The following is a 22710-nucleotide window of genomic DNA, read 5'->3' as shown; positions in this document are numbered from 1 at the left end:
TTAGCAGCTACCACAGCCGGACACGCGCGGCTGTGAAAAGTGACACCCTTTTTAAAACCCCCTAATGCTTTTTAAAACCCACGTTCGGATTTGTCAGAGCTTTGTTGTGTTTATGAAAGCCAGCAAAAGTCGATTTCAGACTGCGCTGTCTCCCCTTCAGACAACAACGGACCAGGTCTAACTTAAAAAGCTCTACATTTACACTTGTCAGAACTGAACATGATTAACAGGCGCACTCCAGTGACTGTTCAAAACACAGGTTCAGCTTTGTGAAACCTATTCTCTATTTGTGAAAACAAAAAAAACACAGAGGGCGACATCCCGACTACATTGGACCTGGTCTAGATCAAAATCCACTATACTCAGACTTGTCAAATCTGGACTAAATTAACCTAGAGAAGCTAAATACTGTTTAAAGAACAGTTTGGGAAATGTGCAACTATTATTTTTTTTATTTTTACCGGCCCCCAAGTGGCCGATAGAAATCAGTTATTCCCTTTTAAACAGGCTCTAACACGGGGCAGTCTCGACTCCTTTGGCCCCATTGAACTGGGGCTCCCCGGCAGGCCCCGCGCTCAGTGCAAGGGCCAATGCCATGGGACCGCGGAGCCGCCACGGACCCCGGCTCCGTCCCGGCAGGGGGCGACAACGAGCGCCGGGGGCGACTGCAGCGTCACCGCCGCCGAGGAAGCGTGAAATGTATGGTCGGTTGTCATGTGTCGTGCAGTCTGGCTGGCGGTCAGCTGACAGATCCGTGTCGCCTGTGATGTTTACCTTCGTTGTTTAGCGCGTTTACCTGCGTTTTTGTTTTTGTTTTTGAATGAATGCAGCGCTATGCTTCGCCACGGAGAACCATGGTAGTCGTGAACTCGGTGCTCAAGCTCGTACAGCGGCAGACGTACACCTGTCTGTCCCATCGCTACGGGCTCTACCTCTGCTTTGGGGGGATAGTCCTCATGATAGTTTCCGCCTTTCAGTTCGGAGAGGTGACTTTCTTCTGTTCTCTTAACTCCCGTCACTTACTGGCAACCAGTCATGTCTTTGGCTTAGCTAACGTCCTTTTCTCGCTAACTGTTTTCAGTCAAGCGTCTGGTAGCTCGGGCTGAGCCTCGTTCTGTTGTATGCCGGCACCGACTGCCCAGGTTCCACTCGAAAAAAACCACTGTTTAAAGTAATCAACCTGTCAGTTGAACTAACATGTCTTGTAGACCTTTTATTGAGACGTTGCACGAATCTTTAGGGTACTCATGCAAATTCGGCATCATAATAAAACACACAATCGTGCTACATTTTAGGTAAAATGTAAAATCCAGTCGTCCACGTTGTAAGTTAAACATTTTTGTTTAGGAAGATTTGTAAATATCACGCAAAGCTTTTAAAGAAGTTCAGATTTTGTTATACTAAGTTCTTCTTGTGCTATTTGGATATTTGTCAAATTGAAAAGCAGTTTCAAATTTCCCAAAAAACATTCAGAAAATCATATTGTCCAAGGTAAGTGCCTCTGCAGATAGTAAAGGGACAAGGAAGCCACCCTGTTTTGAATGTGATCTGGTCTTGGTCTGGCCTTGGCTTCAGGTCGTATTTGGGAAGCAGCAACATGAGAGCTACATGTCCAAGAGGATTGTGTCAAGTAAAGTCTTCTTCTCTCCATACAGGTGGTGGTAGAGTGGAGTCGAGACCAGTATCATGTGCTGTTTGACTCCTACAGAGACAATGTGGGTGGAAAGTCCTTCCAAAGCAGGTGAGAAAAATGCAGCGTTTACTAATGAAATTCACCATTGTGTCACTGCCTTATTTAGTCAAATATGATGCTGACTACTTTTTTATTGCTGTAGTTACAATAAGAAGCGCAAAAATCCTCTTGGGCGGGGTGCAGAGGAAAGAAATCTTATCATATTCACAATTTTTAGTGTAAAAAAAAAACTGTGCAGACCCTGAGCCCACTTTCTGCAAAAACCTTAATGCGTGCCACACAAGACTGTACGTACCCATCCCTTGAGAGAAATCTGAAAGAGCTGGACAAGGTGTAGCCATGCATGAACAAAAAAAACTAATTCAGACTCGCCAGAGGAAAATGTGCACTGGGGAGGGAAACGGGGTCACAGCTTTGCCGTTTGAGCACTGTCTGAGTGATATGAGTGTTTTCTCTTCGCAGGCTCTGTCTGCCCATGCCTATTGATGTGGTGTACACATGGGTGAATGGCACAGACACGGCTCTGCTGAAGGAACTGAAGGCGGTTAAAGAGCAACTGGAGGAGGAACAGAGAGCTCTGAGGTAGTTGCGGCTCCACAGTCTGTGCTTGTGCAATGGTGAAGTGAAGTTTGATGGTTATGTAGAAGGAATTTAGGCTGTAACCTATGCCTACGGTTAAATATAAGCCTTTTATTTTACTGCAGAAAGTGTTGTGCTTTAGTATATGAAACAATAGGGTGCAAACACACTCTGGTGGCTTTCAGTTTTCCACCTGAATACAGTCAGGATTAGCTTACAGGCTTGAGTTGTAGCATTATCATTTTCACTCTGATCGGCTTGTTCAGACATTGCCCCAGAGGAAGAAGGATCAAAGGTTAGAGTAACTCTGAGGAGAAACTTCCTATGTTTCAGTAGTGTCTGAACTTCCCTTCTTTCAGCAGTTAGCGTAAAAAAAAAAAAAAAAAGTGTTAAAATGGAGCAGTTACTCTGCTTCTGATGACCTCCTTTAGCAATGCGGGGCTGTACAGTGTTGTTATTCAAGGTAGTGTATGATGAAAATAATACGAATTCACTGGTCTGTTGCACATAGGGAACGCCTGGGGAAAAATGCAAGTGAGACCACGGAAGTGCCAAAAGACAGGTGAGTCTGAAGATGTGTTGGGTGTGTGATGGTCCTCATAGTAAAACAAATACTTCAGAAGGGGGTGGGTGATATGGATAAAACCCTCTATGATGGAATATGAAGTTTTGTATTGCAGTTTTGATATATTTACACTACCTAGCTAAAACTAATGCAATCTAAATACAACAGCTCTGCAATAAATCCTACCTTCATGCAGGTTATAAATTTCATTTTTTGTTTAAACTTTTCCAGAGAGGTGTTGATTCAACCGCTGCAGTCGGCGGTGCTGTTGAATTGTATTGCGGTTACACTGAGGTGTTTCCGTTATTTTGTCCACCCAATTTATGCCCCCGATGGCACCAAATCCCCCGTCAGTACAAGATAATACTATTTAACAGCCATACAGAATCAAAAGCTTAATACAGAAGAGAGATGGAGGAAATAGCACGTGTAAATGGTAAATCTGTATCATCTCATTGTAAATTCACGTCCTGGCCACTTCATTAGGTACATCAATGCAATCTAATATAATCCAGCGCAACAGCTCCGCCACATAATCTACATTTGCGACGCTTATAATGTTCCGATTTCTGTTTGTTTTCAGATTTTTTTACCGAAAGGTGTTTAAATCTATTTATGCCACATGTTTATTACGGAGGTTGTAGTGAGTTGTTGCGTTTTACTGGACTGCAATATGTTGAAATGTGCTTTTAATATCCCCCCCGTGTTTGTAAATTGGGTGGGCAAAACATTAGAAGCACATCTCAATATAGTGCAGTGGCTGGCCTTTATTGTTTATTTATTTATTTTTTTAATTTTTTAAAATTTATTTTTATTTTTTTTTTGTAAAACAACTGTACGTAGTGGCTTGAAAGAAATGGCTAGTGATTCGAAAAAGTCCTTTTGCGTTTTGCACTGACTGAAATGACTTAAAACTTCGAGCTCACACAACATGTTGAACCACAAAGTGAGATCTGACTTCAGCGAAGGTGTTTCCTGTTGCTGGCCACCAAAATGTTGAGCTAGTAAACAGGCCCTCTCACGTCTTCTTGTTTTAAGTGGTGGCACAAAGACGGGCTCGATGCAACATTTCCGCAAAGGAAGCTGTTTGCTGAACGTGTGAACTTGAATAATTTCATGCATATGCCTTATTTAGATGACCTCTCCCAGTAACTTTGTGGTTGGGCATGTAAAAATACCTACATAAATGTGATTTTATATGTATGTATGTGTGTATTTTTAAGTGCAAAACCAAAAATGTTTGCAGGCGTGGTCATCTGAATAAGAGTACAAGGTGTACAATTAAAGTTTTTTTTTTTTCCCCCTTTCCAATTTTTTTTCAGTCTTAAGCCAGAATGCCTGCTGTCCCACTGCATTATAGCACCCATGCTGGCCCTGGACCCCGCTCTGCCAGCCAACGTTACACTCAAAGAGCTGCCCCTGCTCTCGCCCTCCTTCTCTGCTGCCAAAGAGCTGCTGCTGATGAACAAGCCCTTCCACCCGTCCACCGCCGTCTCTGTGGTCGTCTTCCATTCGCAGGCCGACGGTAAAAATACACAAACGAATTCAGAGACGCTCGCGCAAAGTGACATCAGACCGCCTTTAGAAACAAAGGAGGACAAAAATTGGCGGCAGCATGCGAGTGAGAGATTCTGCAGGGAGAGCAATGGAAAAAACACTGGCGGTGTTATAACTGAACCCAGCAGGCTCATTGTCACTGAAATATGAAAAGTTATTTACAATGCAAAAAATGTTACTGGAAGAACGATTAATGAGTAACCAGAAAATGACAGCATTTTGGTGGGAATGGGAGAATACTGCACCATCTGTAATAGCAGCGTGAAGATGATAAGTAGAGTGAAACTGAGAGCTGGGATTGGATGAAATGACCAGTACATTCATGATAGGCGAGATCTGTGCCCAGTTGACCTTTTCTAGCCAATTTAGATCACCAAAACAAGAGCTTCTGTATTTCATGTCCAGCAACATTCAAGGCATCAAACGTAACACACAGACATTATCTCTGAATGGGAACTTTGTGTCACGTCTGTGGGACATTGTGCAGGCACAGTACTAAATGGCTCTTTTTCAAGACACATCACGTGGGTTTCTTTTCCGTTTAAAGACTTTATAACCCAGTGATATACTGCAGTTTGGTTGACGTGACATGCTGCTAGACACCCACTCTAGAAGAGGATGCATAGAAATATTTTTCCCTGTCGCTCTTCCTGGAGTCGGCTGCCAGTTTATAAAGATCAAGTCGTAACTGACTTGTCTGAATATAACTGGTGACTGTAAGGCATCTGATGTTTGCTCAGTCGATTGCTTACATAACCTCAGTCGATGGAGTGAGGATGAATTAATGTGACGCTCCTTTTCTGGCTCAGTCGCCTCTTATTAGAGTCCTGTAATCTTTTTTTTTCCATTTTTATATTTATATATTGAATTTCTAAACAGAGAATAGTTTTTGAACTAGATATAAAACAGAACAGACAAAAGAGAAGAAGACTGACAGAAAGATTTTATCCCCAAAAAGAGAAATAAAAAGTCACAGTTACATAGCAGATATTTAAAGTATATATCTAATATATATATATATAGATATATACACACATGTAGAGTAGTACACAAAAGACAAAAGAAATAAGTCAGATAGGTCAACTATAAACACAGAATATGTCATGGGAGTTTTTCATTCTAGGATGGTAGGAAAAGTTCATTTATCAGTGTGTGTGTGTGAGCCATCCCATGATTTGTGTTTGCTGTTTTCATGTAAAGGGTGTCGCTCTGCATTCTCAGCCTTCGTGGTGGGATCGGGCTGATGGTGCCTCCATCCCTGACACCCCCACCCCCCACCCCCCGCCAACTCCCTTTTTTGACTGCTTTTTGTTTTGTGTATGTCTCTCGTATACCTGCAGCTATCAAGTATCATTCTCGTCTGCGATTTATATATCATAAATAAATAAATAAATACACCAATCAATCAGTGTATGTTTAAAAAAAAAAAAAAAAAAAAAGTCTTAAAACTGGCAGATGACCATCTCATCATTTTTTCTAACCTAACAAAGAAGAAAATGTGTCTAATCTAAGGACGATGCATAGGTGGAGCTCAGGCTTATTATGGAAATAGTTATTTGCGGTCACGGTTCTCTATATATATTGAAGCAGGCAAGTTGACCAGTATTGATTTCGAGCAGTTGTGCGAGTTTATACATTGATAATCGTTCACAGCTGGGTGTCGCAACTGCTCACATGATCCGCCGCACCCGATAATTGTTCAGTGTCTTGTTCAGAGGCACTGTGATGTCAGGTTTTAACAAAGTAGTACTCATCCCTGTAGTCGACCCACATTTGAACTCGCCAGTCTGGTTGGTGACACCAGAAAGTCTGCAATCACAAGTGTGACTCTTTAAACTTCACTGTATTCCCTCTATACACGTTTGCATGTGTGTGTTTTAGATATCTGTATACATAAAGGTATATTAACATTCTGTTGCTCTTGTTTCACTGTTTATTAATTGGTTTTTACAGCTGATAAAGCCTATACAGATGTGTCTAGAGAAGATCAGAAGTTCTCTGTGTCCAGATGTTACCTGGTGAGTTCATAACTATTATATTAACTGTTTGAAAATGCGTGTGATTTCACATATAACCTCAGCAAGTCCTCCCGTCCTTTTTGAAAATTACACAGCCCTCAGTCGTATTTATGGTCAAAGCATGAAGCTGATTAAACATCAAAAGGTGTTTGTATGGAACATTTAAGTGTACTTCCGCGTTGTGCGTTTTGCAGACGACAGATAAAGAGGCTCCAGGCCTGATCCGCATGCAGGCTCTGGCCTATCTGAGCGGCTTCCCGGCATCCTTCAAGGAGACGGAGCAGCTGAGAGTGAAGATGCCCTCCGTCATAACCAACAAGATCAAGCAGGTAAAATGGTCTGAATTACTGGACTTTGTCAGCAACTAGAATCAAAACTTGTCTCCTGGTTGAAACAGTTGCTGGTGGTGGTGTGATGCTGAGGAAATTTGTTGTGAATAAGCAGAAAAAGGCAGAAAGATTCAGCCACTATTTTTCATGCAGAAGTATGTAATTTTAGTTTTTTTGAAACAGCAGGTGGCGGAGTTGCACACATAGTCAATGTACAGTCAACACTCATTGCTTTTGGCTTTCTTTTATAAATTTTATTACTTACTTGATGCAGAGAATGTGCTTTATTTCCATACTTTTTTTTTTTTTTTTTTTGGAAGTTGTGTCATCCCAGTGACGAGGTGAAAGGCAACTTTAACTTCACTGACTTTCCCACCAGAGGTCACTCTTGCAGTATCCTACCACAGGGCTGAAGGATGTTTGTACATCGTTATTACCCGATATATTATTTTGTTTTTCACAGATTCAGCTTTTGATCCTTTTATACATCATAGGATCGTAATCTAAGACAGACCTAATCACAAATGTCTAATCCTCCATGGAGAGGAGCTTGCACTGTCCTGCTAAATACGGTCTTTTTCTATTTTAAACAGTTATGTTGTGGTGTGGATAAAGAGCCTCTGTTTAGCTCGGCGGCTGGCGGCTTGTGTGTCTAATAATTTTCTCTAATCAGAACTCTGCTGTATATTTTGAGAGGGAGGAATGCCACTAACGAGCGCGGATTAGGCCGAAATAATCAAAGAAAACAAAACGGTGAAGGCCGCAGCTGAGTGACCCCGTCGCACCAGCAGACGTGGGACGAGCATGAGTCAACTGCTCGCCCCGTCTTCCGATAAAATAATCACGTGGCTGATGAGAATTAATAGGTGATGAATTAGATAACATCTTTCGTAACAGCCTTTGTGTGTATTGATCGCAGAACAAAGGTGTTGTACAGTACACTGTACTGTATTTACAGCATAGTATAACAGTATTATTGTGTATATATAAATATAAATACAGTGAATCCAATTCAGTTTTTTGTGTGTGTAATAGCCCAGAGGTTCTCAAAGTAAGGGTGGGTCTCTTTGTCAAACACAGATGTAACTGATAACACAATAACGTAATGGTTCCTGAATTTTTTCAGCTTCCAAAAGTGGAGATGACAGTTAAAAGTTTGGGAAGCAATGTAAAATCTAAAAAAAAATAAAAATAAAGTAAATGTATGCAAAGAGCTTTAAATATAAATAGAAATTTAAGAGGAAGGAAGCAAAATGTGCAATAATGGAATATGTTAATGCCCACAATTGAGCAAACTCCCTCTGCTGATGAAGTCTGTGTGATATGATCCAAAGCAACGTAACAAGCAAATAAGTGAACCTTGAGTTGACATTGATTTGTCAAAAATGTATCATCTTTTTTCCCCTTACTCCTTAAGTAGCATACATACCAGAGAACATACCCAGTAAGTACAAATAAAGATCATAATCAACGATACATGAAACACAATATACCACTTTCTTCCAACAATCTTTGGATGCGGTGATACGTTCTGCTTTCGTAGACAACGTTTATCCATGAACAGGCAGCTACTACGCCCCTCAGGGGAGTCAAAAGCGCTGTAACTTTATATGCGATGACATGTAGGTTAACAACATTTAACCTACATATCATCACCGAACTCAGTCGTCCCACCGTCCCCTGCATTTGTCTCCAGGTTTTTTTGCTGCTGTGCAGCCTGGTAGGCCATGTTATAATAACCAGCGGTATTCGGGCTGTAACCTTAGCTGGCGGTGCGGGGGTTAACATTAGACCAACTGTTTGGAGTGGCGTGGCGCCAGCCAGCACGCTGAAAGGTCACCGGGATTTTACTGACCTTCCCTGCACTCGTGGACACACCCCGCCATCTCATACATATTTGTTTATACCTGGCTATACCTGTTTGGAGACCAGTTTTGATACGTCATAAGTAGAACAAGGGGTTTTGCAGGATTAAAATGGAGGGCGTTTGGTGCGAGTAGAGATGATACTGGGACATTTGAAGCCACAAAGACTCCAGGAAAGAGGATGGAAAGTGTGTGTGTGTGTGTGTGTGTGCGCGTGCGCGCGTGTGTGTTTGGCACTGGAAGGGATTCTAGCTACACGTGCCAACACACAATGCACAGTTTGGATTTCAAGGTTTCTCCTTGTGTTGCTGGGACAGTTCTGTGAAAGAGGGATGATGTGCATTAGTGGAGGGAGAGATTCAGCAGTGAGAGACAGTCGGTATTTATAGCTGGTGTTAGACTGAGCGCTATGGTGATGAAAGCTGCCCCACAGGCCCCGATCATGTGCCAGTGCTGTCGGCTGTCGAGTCCTGCGCCCGGTGTTTGTGTAGAAGCATGCTGATGGGTTTTGCATTAGCGTGTATTTTTATGAGTTTGAGTAGCCTGCGCCTGTCAACGCGGCGGCACGCTCCCGCATGACGGAAAATTCAAGATTCAGAGCTCTTATTTGTCACGTGCTCATTCAATATGTGCAGGGTGGAAATGAAATGAGCTATGAAAACTGTGCATTTGGCATAATGACATGTTTAAAAAAGGCTGCAAGTAGGGATTATTTTCATTATCAGTTAATTTGCTAATTATTTCTTAATTCTTAATTAACTGGTTAATCATTTAGTCCATAAAATGTCAGAAAATACAAAAAGAGGCCCATCAGGAGTCCCGCTATCCAAAGATGATGTCTTCCTCTGAAATAATTCCAGCTGTATCATTTCCTTTCAACTTGCCTGTAAAAGTGTCTCAGCACCCTTACTTTTGTTGCACAAGGACGCTGTTTACTCTCCTTCCTTGCCCTGCCAAAGATGCAATTCAAGAAAGCCATGGCGTGATATTTCAGGATGATTACATTTTATTTTTAATCAAAGATAAAGAATCTAGTCAAGGATGATTTGCATTAAACCTGTGTCAGAGTAACTTTCCTGGTTTGTCTTATTAGGATCGTCAACATTTGCCTTATCATCAGGCTGAATTGTCATTTTGTTTCATTTATCTGATTCATTTCATTTGAATCGCTGAACAAACCTGAGACTCTCTCTCTGATTCAAATGCGTAGAACCAGGCTGATTCAGTATATTCTTCAGAGTTGACAAGACTGGATTGCATGTTGTTTTTGTCAAACTCGCATCCCAGAATAAAATAAACTAGATGTCTTGAGGCTTATTTCAAGACTCAGACCAATATTAAAACTTTGCAAGACGATAAACTACACAGCAAGTACTGTATCTTTTTAAAATTTTTAGCTTGTTGACTTGGTTTAAGGAGCAGTCTTTACTCCCCAAGCCTACACTGCTAAAAAAAAAAAAAAGTTTATAAGCCAGGAAAAACCTATGTCATGCTTTCATATTGATAATATTTGGTATATTCTTTAAAGAGCTGGACAGGCGTAGCTTAGGGCTTCAGGCCTGACCTCTTGATTCAGTGGATGATGCAGGATGGCGCAGCCGCCCTCTGCGCTGCCTGCCACCACATCTCAATCCATCTGCTTGAAAAGATCACTCACCTCTGAGTTAATTAGTTTACCCAGTGTCAATTTTCTTCTAGACTAATTACATTTTTCCCCCCCTGCAATCTCATACAAGCCACAGTGATCACAGTTTATAATGTGTTGAGAGTAAAATACACATGGGACATGTTAATACCGTGGTGAGGAATAACTGTGGCCACTGCCTGGAGGACATGACAGTTGGCTGATGAGTCCTCCGTTTTTTTTTCTTTTTTCAACATTAGGTTTCAACTCCATTATATATGCTACCAACCAGTTTTTCTTGCCGATGGGAATTTTCTTTTATCCAGAAGACACAAAAAGTAGTCACATTTAATGCCAAAAAAAAATCGACGGCTCTCCTCCAGCGTTGGAAACATGTCGGTGTCAGGTGTCGAGTGCGGCGTGGTAAATCGGAGTCCTGTTGATTTACAGCTAAGGTGTTTATGTAGACAAATGTTAAAACAAGACAGTAACAAGTCTTAATTATGGAATAATGCCTAATGCAAAAACCTGCTGTGACAGTAGCACAAGTGGAGAATCATCAAGTCTGTAAACTGACTCGGCAGTGTGTGGTATATAGCAAAATTTGCCTGACGTTTGCTGATATTACCCAGTAGAACTGTAACAGCGAAACCGCTGAAATTACTGAATTGTGCAATGCTGTGTTTTATTGCTTATGAATTCTATTTTTTCACTTGTAAGTGGAAGGATGTGTTTTTTTTCTTCTTTCAAAGTGACATACACTCAGCGAGCACTTTATTAGGAACACCGTAGTGATACTGGGTCTTTGCTCTGAAAACAGCCTCGGTTCTTCATGGCCTGGGTTCCACAAGGTGTTGGAAACTTTCCTTTTGCGACTCTGGTCCACGTTGACATGACTGCGTCACATCATTTCTGCAGGTTTGTCAGCTGCACATTCACGCTGCCAATCTCCCGTTCTACCACATCCCAAAGGTGTTCTACTGGATTCCGGTCTGGTGACTGGGGAGGCCACTGAAGTACACTGAACTCACTGCCATGTTCACAAAACCGGTTTGACGCCTTTTGCTCTGTGACATGGAGCATTATCATGCTGGAAGTATCCATTACAAGATGGTAAATTGGGATGCACGTGGTCAGCAACAATACTCACGCAGGCTGTGGCATTTAAACCATGATTGATTAGTATTAAGGGGCCCAAAGTGAACCAAGAAAACTTCCCCACAGCATTACACCACCACCACCAGCCTGGACTGTTGACACAAGGCAGGTTGGGTCCATGGATTCATGCTGTTGATGCGAAATTCTGACCGGACCGTTTGTGTACCTCAGCAGAAATTCAGATTCATCGGACCAGGCTACGTTTTTTCCAGTTTTTGATGAGCCTGTTCCCACTACAGCCTCAAATTTCTGTTCTTGGCTGACAGGAGTGTAACCCGACGTGGTCCTCTACTGTCGTAGCGGCTCTGGCTCACAGGTCGACGTGTTGTGCATTCTGTGATGCTTTTCTGCTCAACACAGTTGGAAAGAGTGGTCATCTGAATCACTGGCTTACGACATTGTCTGGCGGGCCAAATCTGGACCCGGAGCCGGTAGTTTGAGGTCACTGATTTAGACCGTAAAAGTCAGAAAATTGTGAAAAATACACATCTCAGTTTACCAGAGTTCCAGGTAATATCTTCATATTGCAAGATTTGTCCTTAACCAAAAGATAATCAGTTTGCAATGATATAAAACAAAGAGAAGCAGAGAAAATCCTCTCATCTGAGAAGCTGGAACCAGAGAAAGTTTGGCATTTTTCTTTGATAAATTACTTAAATGATAAATTGATTTAAAAATTGTCAATTAATCAACACCTTTTCTAAGGGCTTATAAAATAATTTCAGTCTTAATTATTGCCTTGTTCATAAGTCTCAGTGATTCTCCTCACCTTAAAACAGGAGCAGAGAAAAACTGAAGAGTCTAGGCAGAGTACGAGATCACATGAGATGTTTGGATTCAGTGTTGGATGATGAATCTTTTCCTGGGAAGCTTAGAAGTTTTTTTTTTTTTTTTTTTGGGGGGGGGGCAGATGGTTTAAAACAGGCAAGGCCAGGGGTAATTCTCCTGCATCAAATACACATACACGCACGCACACACACCAACACAGAGTCCTCCGATGCCTCACATAGCTCCGCTGAGGGCAGACAGAGAGGCCACGTCCATGGAGAAGATGACATCACACAATTTTCCGAACTCTCACCTCTTTAAACACACACACACACACACATGCGCACGCACTCTCAAGGCTACATCAGCCAGCAGATGCCTGAGCACGAGCATCATAGCTGCTTTGATTTGACTTCTATAGCTGAAGGGTCAGAGATCACCCTGTGTGGTTTTGAGCCCAAATCACTTTAAGTCTTGTCAAATTTCATTTCCACTCATCTCCAGCGTTCAGAAATCCTCCCGTCCTGAGGATAGGCTCAAGGCCTCTGCCACAGCCCTGGCCCTGTGGCTAAACCCTGTAGCTGAGCATGTGACTTCAACGCTGAGAAATTGCTATTTAGGGTTTTCCCACTGTGCATGTGATGATTTTTTTGTTTGTTTTTTTTACTGAAAGGGGGAACACTACAGATTTTACATGTTAACAGTGAGGTTACTAGACGAAGACTGCATCCAACTTTATGAAAATGCAAAATGCGTTTCACAATCACTGGAGTACTCGTTCAGGCAATTAACACCTCACTGTTGATCTGTTTATTTGTCCCTCAGTTTGAGTTGTACTCTGAGGCAAGCATCGCCCTGCTCCACCTGAAAACCCCGCAGGACTTCTCTGATCTGACGCAGCAGGCTAAAAAGAACCTGACCCTGGATGGGAAAGAGCTAACCATCAGCCCCGGCTACTTGTTCTGGGACCTCACCGCCATCTCACAGGTACAACTTGTTCTTCCTGTCTCTTACATGTATTAAAATACGCATATTTAAGTAATGAAGGCCATGTTTATTGATTTTTAGAACAGCCAGGATATGTTGGTAGGGCTAAGGCCCTGTTAGCTGTTTATGAGCAGTAATATCCCCCAGAGATGGAGACACAGTCTTAAGCATTTATTGCTCAGTTCCTTCTTTTCTGTTTTTCCTCCTCAGTCCAAACAGGATGAAGATGTTTCAGCCAGCAGATTCGAGGACAACGAGGAGCTCCGCTATTCGCTGCGCTCAGTGGAGAGACACGCTCCCTGGGTGCGACACATCTTCGTCGTCACTAATGGGCAGATTCCCTCCTGGCTCAACCTAGATAACCCCAGAGTTACTGTTGTCACACATCAGGTAAAATTTAAGGCTCGACTTCTCCCACACTATACTGCACTTTGTACTAGTGTTGGACTGTCAGCCTGTTTTTACTGACCCCTCATCTTATGTCATGTATTAAGCTTAAAAAGCAAGTTAAAGGTTCCAAGACAATGACTTAACTAATACTTGTGTACTTTGTTGTACTGGAAAGTATTTGTTGATTTATTAAATATGTTAATATTTGTAAAATTTACATTTGTGTTTCTAGTAATGAGCTTTGAATTAAGTACTTAAAATTGTAATTCTTATACTACTGGATCACATTTATTGCTGTTTTGTTCACAGTGAAATAAACCAATGAATTAAGCATCGCTTTGAGACACGTACTCAAATATGCCATGTATGGTTTGGTAATGATTTGTTTAGAATATTATTTTACAGTATCTAAAATGTGTTTCTTTCACTTATAGGACATCTTCCTGAACCACAGCCACCTTCCCACCTTCAGCTCCCCGGCTATAGAGACCCACATCCACCGCATCCCAGGTCTCTCCCAGAAGTTCATTTACCTAAATGATGACGTGATGTTTGGCAAGGACGTCTGGCCGGACGACTTCTACAGCCACTCGAAAGGACAGAAGGTGTGAACACAACATGAAAAGTGCTCACAGTGAGGTTCAGTCTGAAATATCTGCTACAGTTTGATGGTTGGATACTGCAAACTGACCTTCAGTCTTGTCTTTTCTAACTTCTCTGCAGGTGTATCTCACCTGGCCTGTTCCCAACTGTGCTGAGGGCTGCCCAGGATCCTGGATCAAAGATGGGTACTGTGACAAAGCTTGCAACAACTCTGCGTGTGACTGGGATGGAGGAGACTGCCTGGGTAAGAAGGACACCGTCGTGTCTGTATAAATACGCTTGTTTTTGGAATGCATGTCTAATATGTTATTCCCTCTCTCTGACAGGTGCAGCCGGGAACAGTCGTTTTGCTGCAGGGGTTGGTGTTGGCCGGCACGGAGGAGCCGGTGGACAGGTGTGGCAGTTTGCAGGTGGTATGGCAGGTCTTGGGGGGACGACCTACTGTAATCAAGGCTGTGCCAACTCCTGGTTGGCAGACAAGTTCTGCGACCAAGCCTGCAATGTACTTTCGTGTGGCTTTGATGTGGGCGACTGTGGCCAAGGTGAATTTAAAGCAAATATATACTATGAAGATTTTTTCTTTTCACATATGCTTTGTTACACCAACTTAATCTGACCTTTGGCACATGTCAGATTAAAGGATAAATCTGGTGATATTCTGTACTTGTGTTATTGTCAACAAATTCCAGGAAAAGAGGAAAAGGAACAATGAATTGATCCTACTAACAAGTATTGTCTGTGTAGCCAAAGTGTGATATATCCTACTATCCTACTGTTTCATAGAGATCCATTAAAAACATTTGTTTTGGCTCAATCCCATTTACACTGTCCTGCTACTGTAAATAGTTAATTAATCCACAGCTGAAAATAGTTCACAACAAATACACTATGTACTCCACTACTTTTTCATGGAATTTGTTGCTAATAACAAAAATCTAGAATATCACCTCATCTTTTATCATGTATTTGTGATGTCTGTAGAGCACTTTGGCGAGCTACACCGTGTGACCCTGCTCAGGAACGAGAGCCTCTACACCCTCCCCCTGGGGGAGGTCAGGCCATATTTCAGCTTCAAAAGACTTGCTCGCAGAGTCTCCGAGGCCCACGTCAGCGACGACCCGGTGGTTCGTCACACCTCCGTTGCCAACAAATGGAAGACCATTCACTTGCTTCTTTATCCCGGCCACAACGCCACCCAGATCCAGTACAACCTCACTTTCCAAAGAGAAGACGACACGGAGTTCACAATGAGCTTCAGCGTAGCCGTCGACACCCGTGAGGTTCCTCAGGCTAACGTGTCCAGGACTGCAAGCAAAGACACCGGCAAAGAGCCAAAGCCGACCCCGACTCCCGAGCCAGTGTTCCCTTTCTCAGATGTTCCTGAAGACAAACGTGGTCCTAAGATCCAGAAGAGGCAGCCTGGTGAACCTCAGGTTGTCATAGAGGTTCCTTCGCTGAATGTGTCACTCTTACCAGCCGCTGTACGCAGTGAGCTGCAGAAGCTGGAGGAGAAGCTTCTGACTGGCGACATTACTTTGAAGGGTTATAATCTCACAAAGGCCGAACTTCTCAAACCTTACAGCGCACTGGCTAAAAAGCAGCAGGTCATCCCTTTACAGGCAGCTAATGAGGGTGCAGCCAAGGTCCAGGGGAAGCCCTATAAAGACTTGGAGGGAGAGCACCCAGAGTTAAAACCACCCATGGCAGAGAAAGGTGGAAATATGATTCAGAAAAATCAAAACTCAAAAGAAGAAATGTCCAGGAAAGATGCGGCTGTGCAAGAAACACCGGTCACTCCTCTCATCCCAGTCCATATTGATGATAAGCATAAGAAAGAATTTGAAACACCTGGACCTTATCCTCTGAATACTGCCATTGAGAGGCCTATGACTTCCAAACTGCTAAACAGCATTTCCAAATTCAGAAGCACTGAGAGTCAGGCAGAGCCGGCCAACGCTGCAGGAGGAGCTCCAGTTGGGAGGAGACTCCAACACTTCACCTCTTCAGACAGAGGTTTTCTGCCATGGGAGAGGAGGAAGTACTTTCAGGAACTGCTTGAGGTAAGTAGAGCCCACAACTTTGACTGTTTACCTATATTCATGCATTTTAATTGCTTCAGATATCATGTCCTTTGTGTTGACTCTATAGGAAGAGGAACGTCTCCAGAAAGAGCTGAAGTATGAGACCGATGGTGGCGCCACCGGCCGAAGGCTGCGGGACACTTTTGCTGACTCCCTTCGCTACGTCAACAAGCTGCTCAACAGTCAGTTTGGCTTCACATCCCGCAAAGTCCCCGCACATATGCCTCACATGATTGACCGACTCATCATGCAGGAGCTGCAGGACACGTGAGATATATCGCGTTATGTCTCTGAACAGATTTTTAGGTATTCCTGAAGTGGCAACACCTTAAATTGATCTGTGCTCTTTCATTCAGATTCCCAGAGGAGTTTGACACGACGTCAGCCCACCGTGTACGTCACTCAGAAGACATGCAGTTTGCCTTTTCGTATTTCTACTTCCTGATGAGCGCTCAGCAGCAGCTCAACGTCTCTGAGGTGTTTGATGAGATCGACACCGACCATTCGGGCGTTCTTTCGGACCGAGAGATTCGAACTCTCGCCACAAGGATCCACGAGCTGCCCCTCAGCCTTCAGGTCAGTCCTGGCTGTGAAAACATGTACTCTCACTAACATGAGGCTTTGAGACATGACAGATAATAGTCTACAATAATTCTCGCTGTTTTGAAGTACATTTGTGTATTTTTGTCATTGTTGCATCTTGTAGGATCTGACAGGCCTGGAGCAGATGTTGATAAACTGCTCCAAGACTCTCCCGACTAACCTGACCCAGCTCCACTTGGTGAACCCCACTCAGGAGACCTACTATGACCCCAGCATGGTGAGCCACACTTAAACGTACTGTAAAAGTACTGGGTTGGGAAAACAGAAAAACCACAAATTTCACTGCATTAGCTGAATTATTTGGCTGAGATTCCGTATATTTTCCACCTATAGCCTCCTGTTACAAAAGGCCTTGTCCTCCACTGCAAGCCAATCACAGAGCGCATCCTCAAAGCCTTCAAAGACCAGAATAAGTACAAGTGCGTCTTGAAGTACTATTAATATAGTCCGACAAAAATTCAGACATTCTCCCTGTTTGGTTCTATTGATTCTGCTGCTAACAGGTCTTTTGTTGGACAGGTTCGAGATCATGGGAGAGGAGGACATAGCTTTCAAGATGGTGCGAACCAACGTGTCGCATGTGGTCGGCCAGTTAGATGACATTAGGAAGAATCCGAGGTGAGGAGGACTCTTGAAAGATCACTTTTCCCTCTGTGGGGCAACCAAACTTTACATCTTTGCCGTATTTTTTGTTAAACCATACTAACGTCCGTATTTTGACCAATCCCCAACAGGAAGTTCATCTGTCTGAATGATAACATCGACCACAGCCACAAGGACGCTCCCACAGTGAAAGCTGTGCTCAGAGACTTCTATGAGTCCATGTTCCCGCTTCCGTCCCAGTTTGAGCTGCCCAGAGAGTATCGCAACAGGTTCCTGCATATGGAGGAGCTCCAGGAATGGTATGTTATAAGGTGTAGAGACAATTTTGACTGGTTGTAAACATGGGTCAGAACGGAGGACATTCCCATCAAGACTCAGCTGTGATTTGTGTTAGTGCTAATTAGCAAATGTTTGTATGATAACATTCTAAACTAAGATGGGGAACATGATAAACATTATACCTTCTAAACATCAGCGTGTAAGCTTTGTCAATAAAAGAACGCTAGAACTGTACCAGGGTCCTTGTTGCACGTGTGTCTGTAATTTATCAAGCTCCCGTTTTCCCCAGTTGGCCTAAGTTAAGAGTTTGTGACTGTCACTGCATGGGACTGAGTGTTGCCAGCTTGGAGCCGTGGGAGTCCCTCGGGGGCCCTAAAGGGTCTTTATCAGCGATCCTGCTCCTGTGTTCAGGGGCCTCGCATAGAGACTTTAAAAGTTAGACCAAGCCGCTTCAGATCAGTCGCTAGCTGTAGGATACTTGCACGATCATCACACAGCTGAGCCGCTCGTCTCCTCCGCTGCCTCTCCACCTCTCCCTCTGTATCTCGGTTTGTAAAGTGACAGGCGGATGGTGTTGGGTGATGTCACCTTGTCACCCTGTTGCCCTGCTGCCCTCTGCATACTGCATACTTCCTCCTTGTTACATCAGATCACAACTAGTCTATCTTCCTGTGAGATGTGCCGCCTCTGACGTTTGTCACCCAATCAGGAAACATACATGTCATGTCTGTTTCTGTACCTATTGGTGTTGAATGGGGCAACAAAGGACGAGGTCTGTTTCTTTATTTAAAACTAACTGAAATGTGTCTTTTCCCAGGCGGGTGTATCGGGACAAGCTGAAGTTCTGGACGCACTGTGTCCTCGTGACGCTTGTGGTCTTCACCGTCATGTCCTTCTTTGCCGAACAGGTTAGTGTGTCCACCTCGGACCGCACGCGGTTTACCACCACATTCAGAAAAAGGCACACGGGACTTTCGCTCACACACGCACACTCTGGTTTTCCATGATTCACGCTCGAGCTATGATTCAGGCCTGCGCTACCGAGATTCCCCCGAGAGGTGCGTCCGTCTCGTGTGTCGTGCTAGTATGTCCCGCTGAGCCAGGACCTGACTCTACAGAAATGAAAGACCCTTAGCAGTCCTCTGTGAAAGGCGAGACTTGTTTTGTCTTGTTGACTCGGACTGGACAGCCCTTGTATTTACTTTAACCTTCTTTTTTGCCTGATGAGTGGGATTTCCGGCTGTAAGAGTGTCCAAAGAACATTATAGCAAATCATTTTAGAATCAGGATAGTGGTCTTGCATAACTTTCCTGGCAAATTCTTCCAGTTTGGTACTGGAAAAGGATTAAAACAAATGGCAGGAACTGCTCGACCCAGGTTTGACATTGAGCTCTTGTGAGGCACAGAATCCAAAGGTTTCCAGTTTCGCCTCAGTGAACCGAAAGAAAGGTTAATAGTTGCAGTGACCTAAGGAGAATTTCCCCCCACAGCAGCCTGTGGGACCAGTCTTCCCAGTAAGGAATGTGTCAGGCTTGTACACTGTTTCTGTCACCACACAGAATAAGGCTTTTGATGTTTTTTTGGCACAAGAGGGGCCGGGCTGTTCCACTGTCCAAGACATTAAGATTTAGAACAGTTTAGAATAGAGAGATCAAAGGTGACCTCACTCCTCAGAAGGAGGTGGCTGCCACCCTAAGATTATCTTGGATTTCTTGGGTTACCAAATGTTTGAATTCCTTCTGGGTGACCAGGGCTTGATTATGGCAAGGAACTGGTCGCAGTTAATAAATCATCTGGCCCATAATACGCTGCAAAATGGCAAGTTTTCATTTTCGGTTTATGTTCAGAATAAACAAATAAGGTATACTGTGTTAATTAGTGAGCTTTAGTGCTGGTCGGCTTCTTTTTTTTTACCGTTTGACAGAGCAGCGGTAGCTATTAAGTTAAGCTAACCGGCTGCTGGCTGAAGCTTCATGGTATCAAGCCTCTCATCTAAATCTCTGCCAGAGTGCAGTTACTAAGTCACCCTCTCGCTGACAGACAGCTCAAGGCTTTTTTTTTTTATTATTATTTTTTTTTTTTTGGTCTCGGTTTTAGATGGCATGTAATTTCTAACTATGCCATTTCCTCTCTCCCCTGCAGCTGATTCTGCTGAAGCGAAAGCTGTTCCCCAGACGCAGAGTGAACAGGGACGGCAACCCTGAGCGGGTGTGATAGAGGACGACTTCCCTCTCTTCTCCTTTCTGCACTTCAACCTCCGCCCCTCCTCTCCTGCTCAGTAGAGGGTAACAGGACAGGAACTAGACCAGGGGACTGGGAGGAAACAGGCATCTAAAGGTCCTCGGCGTTTGTGTTGCATCAGCACGGACCGATAATAGAGACTTGTGAGATGGCGATGAAACATTTTTCAGAAGATGATGGATGGGGCTGGCCGGTGAAGGGAATAACAGCCAGAAAGAAGAAGGCCGTACATCCTCTTTTCCTCCACTGGAGGCATCCGAGACTTTCAGACAACACACTAGCAAACATCAAACACTCCCTACACACTGTACCACCCTTCTCATGTCCTGTCCTCCCTGTGTCATTGATTGATGTGGTGTTAAAGTGTGAAACACTTGATAGCAGCAGGTCAGGACTCATTGTCTGTTTCATATATACATGTGTGTGTGTGTGTGCGTATGTGTGTTGTGTGCGTGTGCGTATGTGTGTGTTTTACCATAAAATTCACAAACTGTTGTGTTTCGAGCTGAAATGAGTAGTCAATCGATTGACAGAAAAATAATCTGCAGCTATCTCGAAAATTGATTAATCGTTTACACTTTTCAGGTAAAAATGCCAAACATTTGCTGGTACTTCTTAAATGCTTAAATGCTAGTATTTTCCCGCTTTTCTCTGTTATAGCATCATAACTTGAGTGTCTTTAGGTTACAGACAGTTGGTCGAAAAAAAACAAGACATTTGGAGATGTCACCTTGGGCATTTTTCACAATTTTATAGACAAAATGATTAATTGAAAAAATAGTCAGCAGATGAAAAAAAAAAACTGTTAAAAAAAACTCACAACCCTGGTTGTGTTTGGTTTTTACCCCTATGGCTTCATTTTAAAGTAATGGAGCAAAAAGTAGGATGAATAGGAATAATTCATTTAAGTGTTGGCTGCTGTCTTCGTCCATTGTCTTTAAAAAAACATGAAAACTTGAAGTGCCTTCATTGTTCATTCCTGCTTGTTTGAACACTTTTTGTTTTGTTTTTTTTAAAAATGTCTTCTTAAAAATGTTGGCCCATGCACATCACACCCTAACCTCGTGATTTACAATGAGAATGAATAGGACGTAGATGAAAACGATTATCATTCTTACCGCGGTACAAATGAACTTGATTGTCGGAGCTACATGTAAGTGATACTACAGCTTTCATGGCCACCTGTATGTGTGTCCCCGTGGGACTCGACAGGATCGCTGCTGTCTGAAATTCAGACCCCCTCAGCATGTTCTATAACTTATTTTGATTGTAATGTTGTGACAGTGAGCCAAGTGGCTGATGCATCTGATTTGACTGTCACCGCCTCATAAAATGCCTGTCACCTGTTCAAGCTATTTTCCTCCGAATATCAGTTTTACAAAGTTCTTTATTATAATTTCAAACTGACACGGGACTGACGCCTAGATGCCGTCGGCATTCTGCTGCGGCCTCAAAGTCACATGACGTTCAGCGTGATGTCAACCGGAGAGGTAGGCGAGACGACGTGTAACATTTTTGGAAATGGGATTTCCTCAGACTACATAGGCTCATGGGTTCCTCTGACGGAAATAAATGTGATTTGGTTCAGTCATCTTGGTTTCGTTTTTGTCATGTATGTGTGATGTGTCGATGTAGCATAGTACATAGTTATACTGTAGTATGTACTAATATAGCACTCACAGGGGCCATTCTTGTGCAGAACAAGTACTTTTACTTTTGATATTTTATGTAGATTTTGCTGGTTCTTCTGTTCTTTTACTTATGCAAAATACTGAGTGCAGAACGATACTGAGTGTGTATTTTTACACTGTGGTCTTGACACTTTTACATATGTAAAGAATCTGAGTAAATTTCACAAAACACATGAAAAATATTTTTTTTATTACAATCGTTTCGACTCATCTGTTAGTACAAAGGTGTTTAACTGTATTATTGAACAGTGCATAGTTCCAAAGTCCACCGTAACTAATTCAAAATCAATCTTTTTAGGACAGGCCCCTGTATAATGTCAATAATCCGGCAGAAGCAGAATATGAGAGGAAGATAATTACATTTTTCCAAATAAAATCAAAATTTTTACTTTATTTTATATTTTACCTTTTAAATAGTTTACCAGCACCAAAGAAATATCCCTTTTGATCCCAAAGAACCTGAATAATGAGTCAACTGTTCAGTAATATTCAGTCATTACAAAATTACTGATAACCCAACAAATCCTCAAGAACCAAATGAATCACTCACCTATACATAATTTACATTGGTATAAGTGAAGAAACTTAGTGAGTGAACGGTTAAAAAAAAAAAAAAAAAAAAAAACACACCTTCCAGTAGCATTGTATTATTACTACTGTTTGCTTGGTATGATATTTCAGTGGAGAAAAAAAAAAAAAAGTACAACGCTGCTTTAAATATGCACAAGTTAAACAGTAATTACAACAAGAATATTTAAGGCGTCTTCAGTTGAATTCTGTACAATCACATATAATTAACTATTAGCCCTTTAGGGAGAAGAACAGAGAAAGCAGAACAAGTCGAGTGGTAACGCTTCATCCGCTGCCAGCACTACAGGCCGGAGGTGAGGTGTCTTTTTTTCTAATTTTCCAGGACTGCGGGATGAGATGAGTAACGGGGGATAAAACATTAGAAAATTGGAGAGGTGTTTGTGAGGCGAGCCCAGTAGAAAATCAGTCACCCTTTTCAGCATTAACACAGACTGTTACCCCTTCACGCAGCTCGTTGACAACCTGCCAGTCCACATTGCAAACTT

General features: G+C 42.8%; 1 protein-coding gene across 1 annotated transcript; it reads left to right on the top strand.

Annotated features, from left to right (window-relative positions):
- Positions 1–717: 717 nt before the first annotated feature.
- gnptab (N-acetylglucosamine-1-phosphate transferase subunits alpha and beta) lies at positions 718–21727 on the top strand. The gene is made up of 21 exons (XM_040145304.1): positions 718–986; positions 1656–1741; positions 2156–2275; positions 2784–2834; positions 4160–4362; positions 6348–6412; positions 6607–6741; positions 12982–13143; positions 13354–13533; positions 13968–14138; positions 14257–14380; positions 14463–14678; positions 15118–16196; positions 16285–16484; positions 16574–16793; positions 16924–17037; positions 17154–17239; positions 17340–17438; positions 17555–17722; positions 18520–18610; positions 19845–21727. The coding sequence occupies exons 1-21, from the start codon at positions 825–827 to the stop codon at positions 19914–19916; spliced, it is 3804 nt and encodes a 1267-aa protein (XP_040001238.1). The 5' UTR covers positions 718–824; the 3' UTR covers positions 19917–21727.
- The last annotated feature ends 983 nt before the right edge of the window (positions 21728–22710 follow it).

The sequence above is a fragment of the Xiphias gladius genome, chromosome 2, assembly GCF_016859285.1.
Source record: "Xiphias gladius isolate SHS-SW01 ecotype Sanya breed wild chromosome 2, ASM1685928v1, whole genome shotgun sequence".
Classification (NCBI taxonomy): Eukaryota; Metazoa; Chordata; class Actinopteri; order Istiophoriformes; family Xiphiidae; genus Xiphias; species Xiphias gladius.
The sequence above is the reverse complement of the archived record's forward strand: the minus strand, read 5'-3'. Positions and strand labels throughout refer to the sequence as shown.

Bases quoted from the DNA above. Each gene is read 5' to 3' on its own strand.
- gnptab (XM_040145304.1), top strand. From the start codon at position 825: ATGCAGCGCTATGCTTCGCCACGGAGAACCATGGTAGTCGTGAACTCG. The intron at 6,742-12,981 runs GTAAAATGGTCT...TTTGTCCCTCAG, and splicing joins TAACCAACAAGATCAAGCAG to TTTGAGTTGTACTCTGAGGC. The intron at 13,144-13,353 runs GTACAACTTGTT...TTTCCTCCTCAG, and splicing joins ACCTCACCGCCATCTCACAG to TCCAAACAGGATGAAGATGT.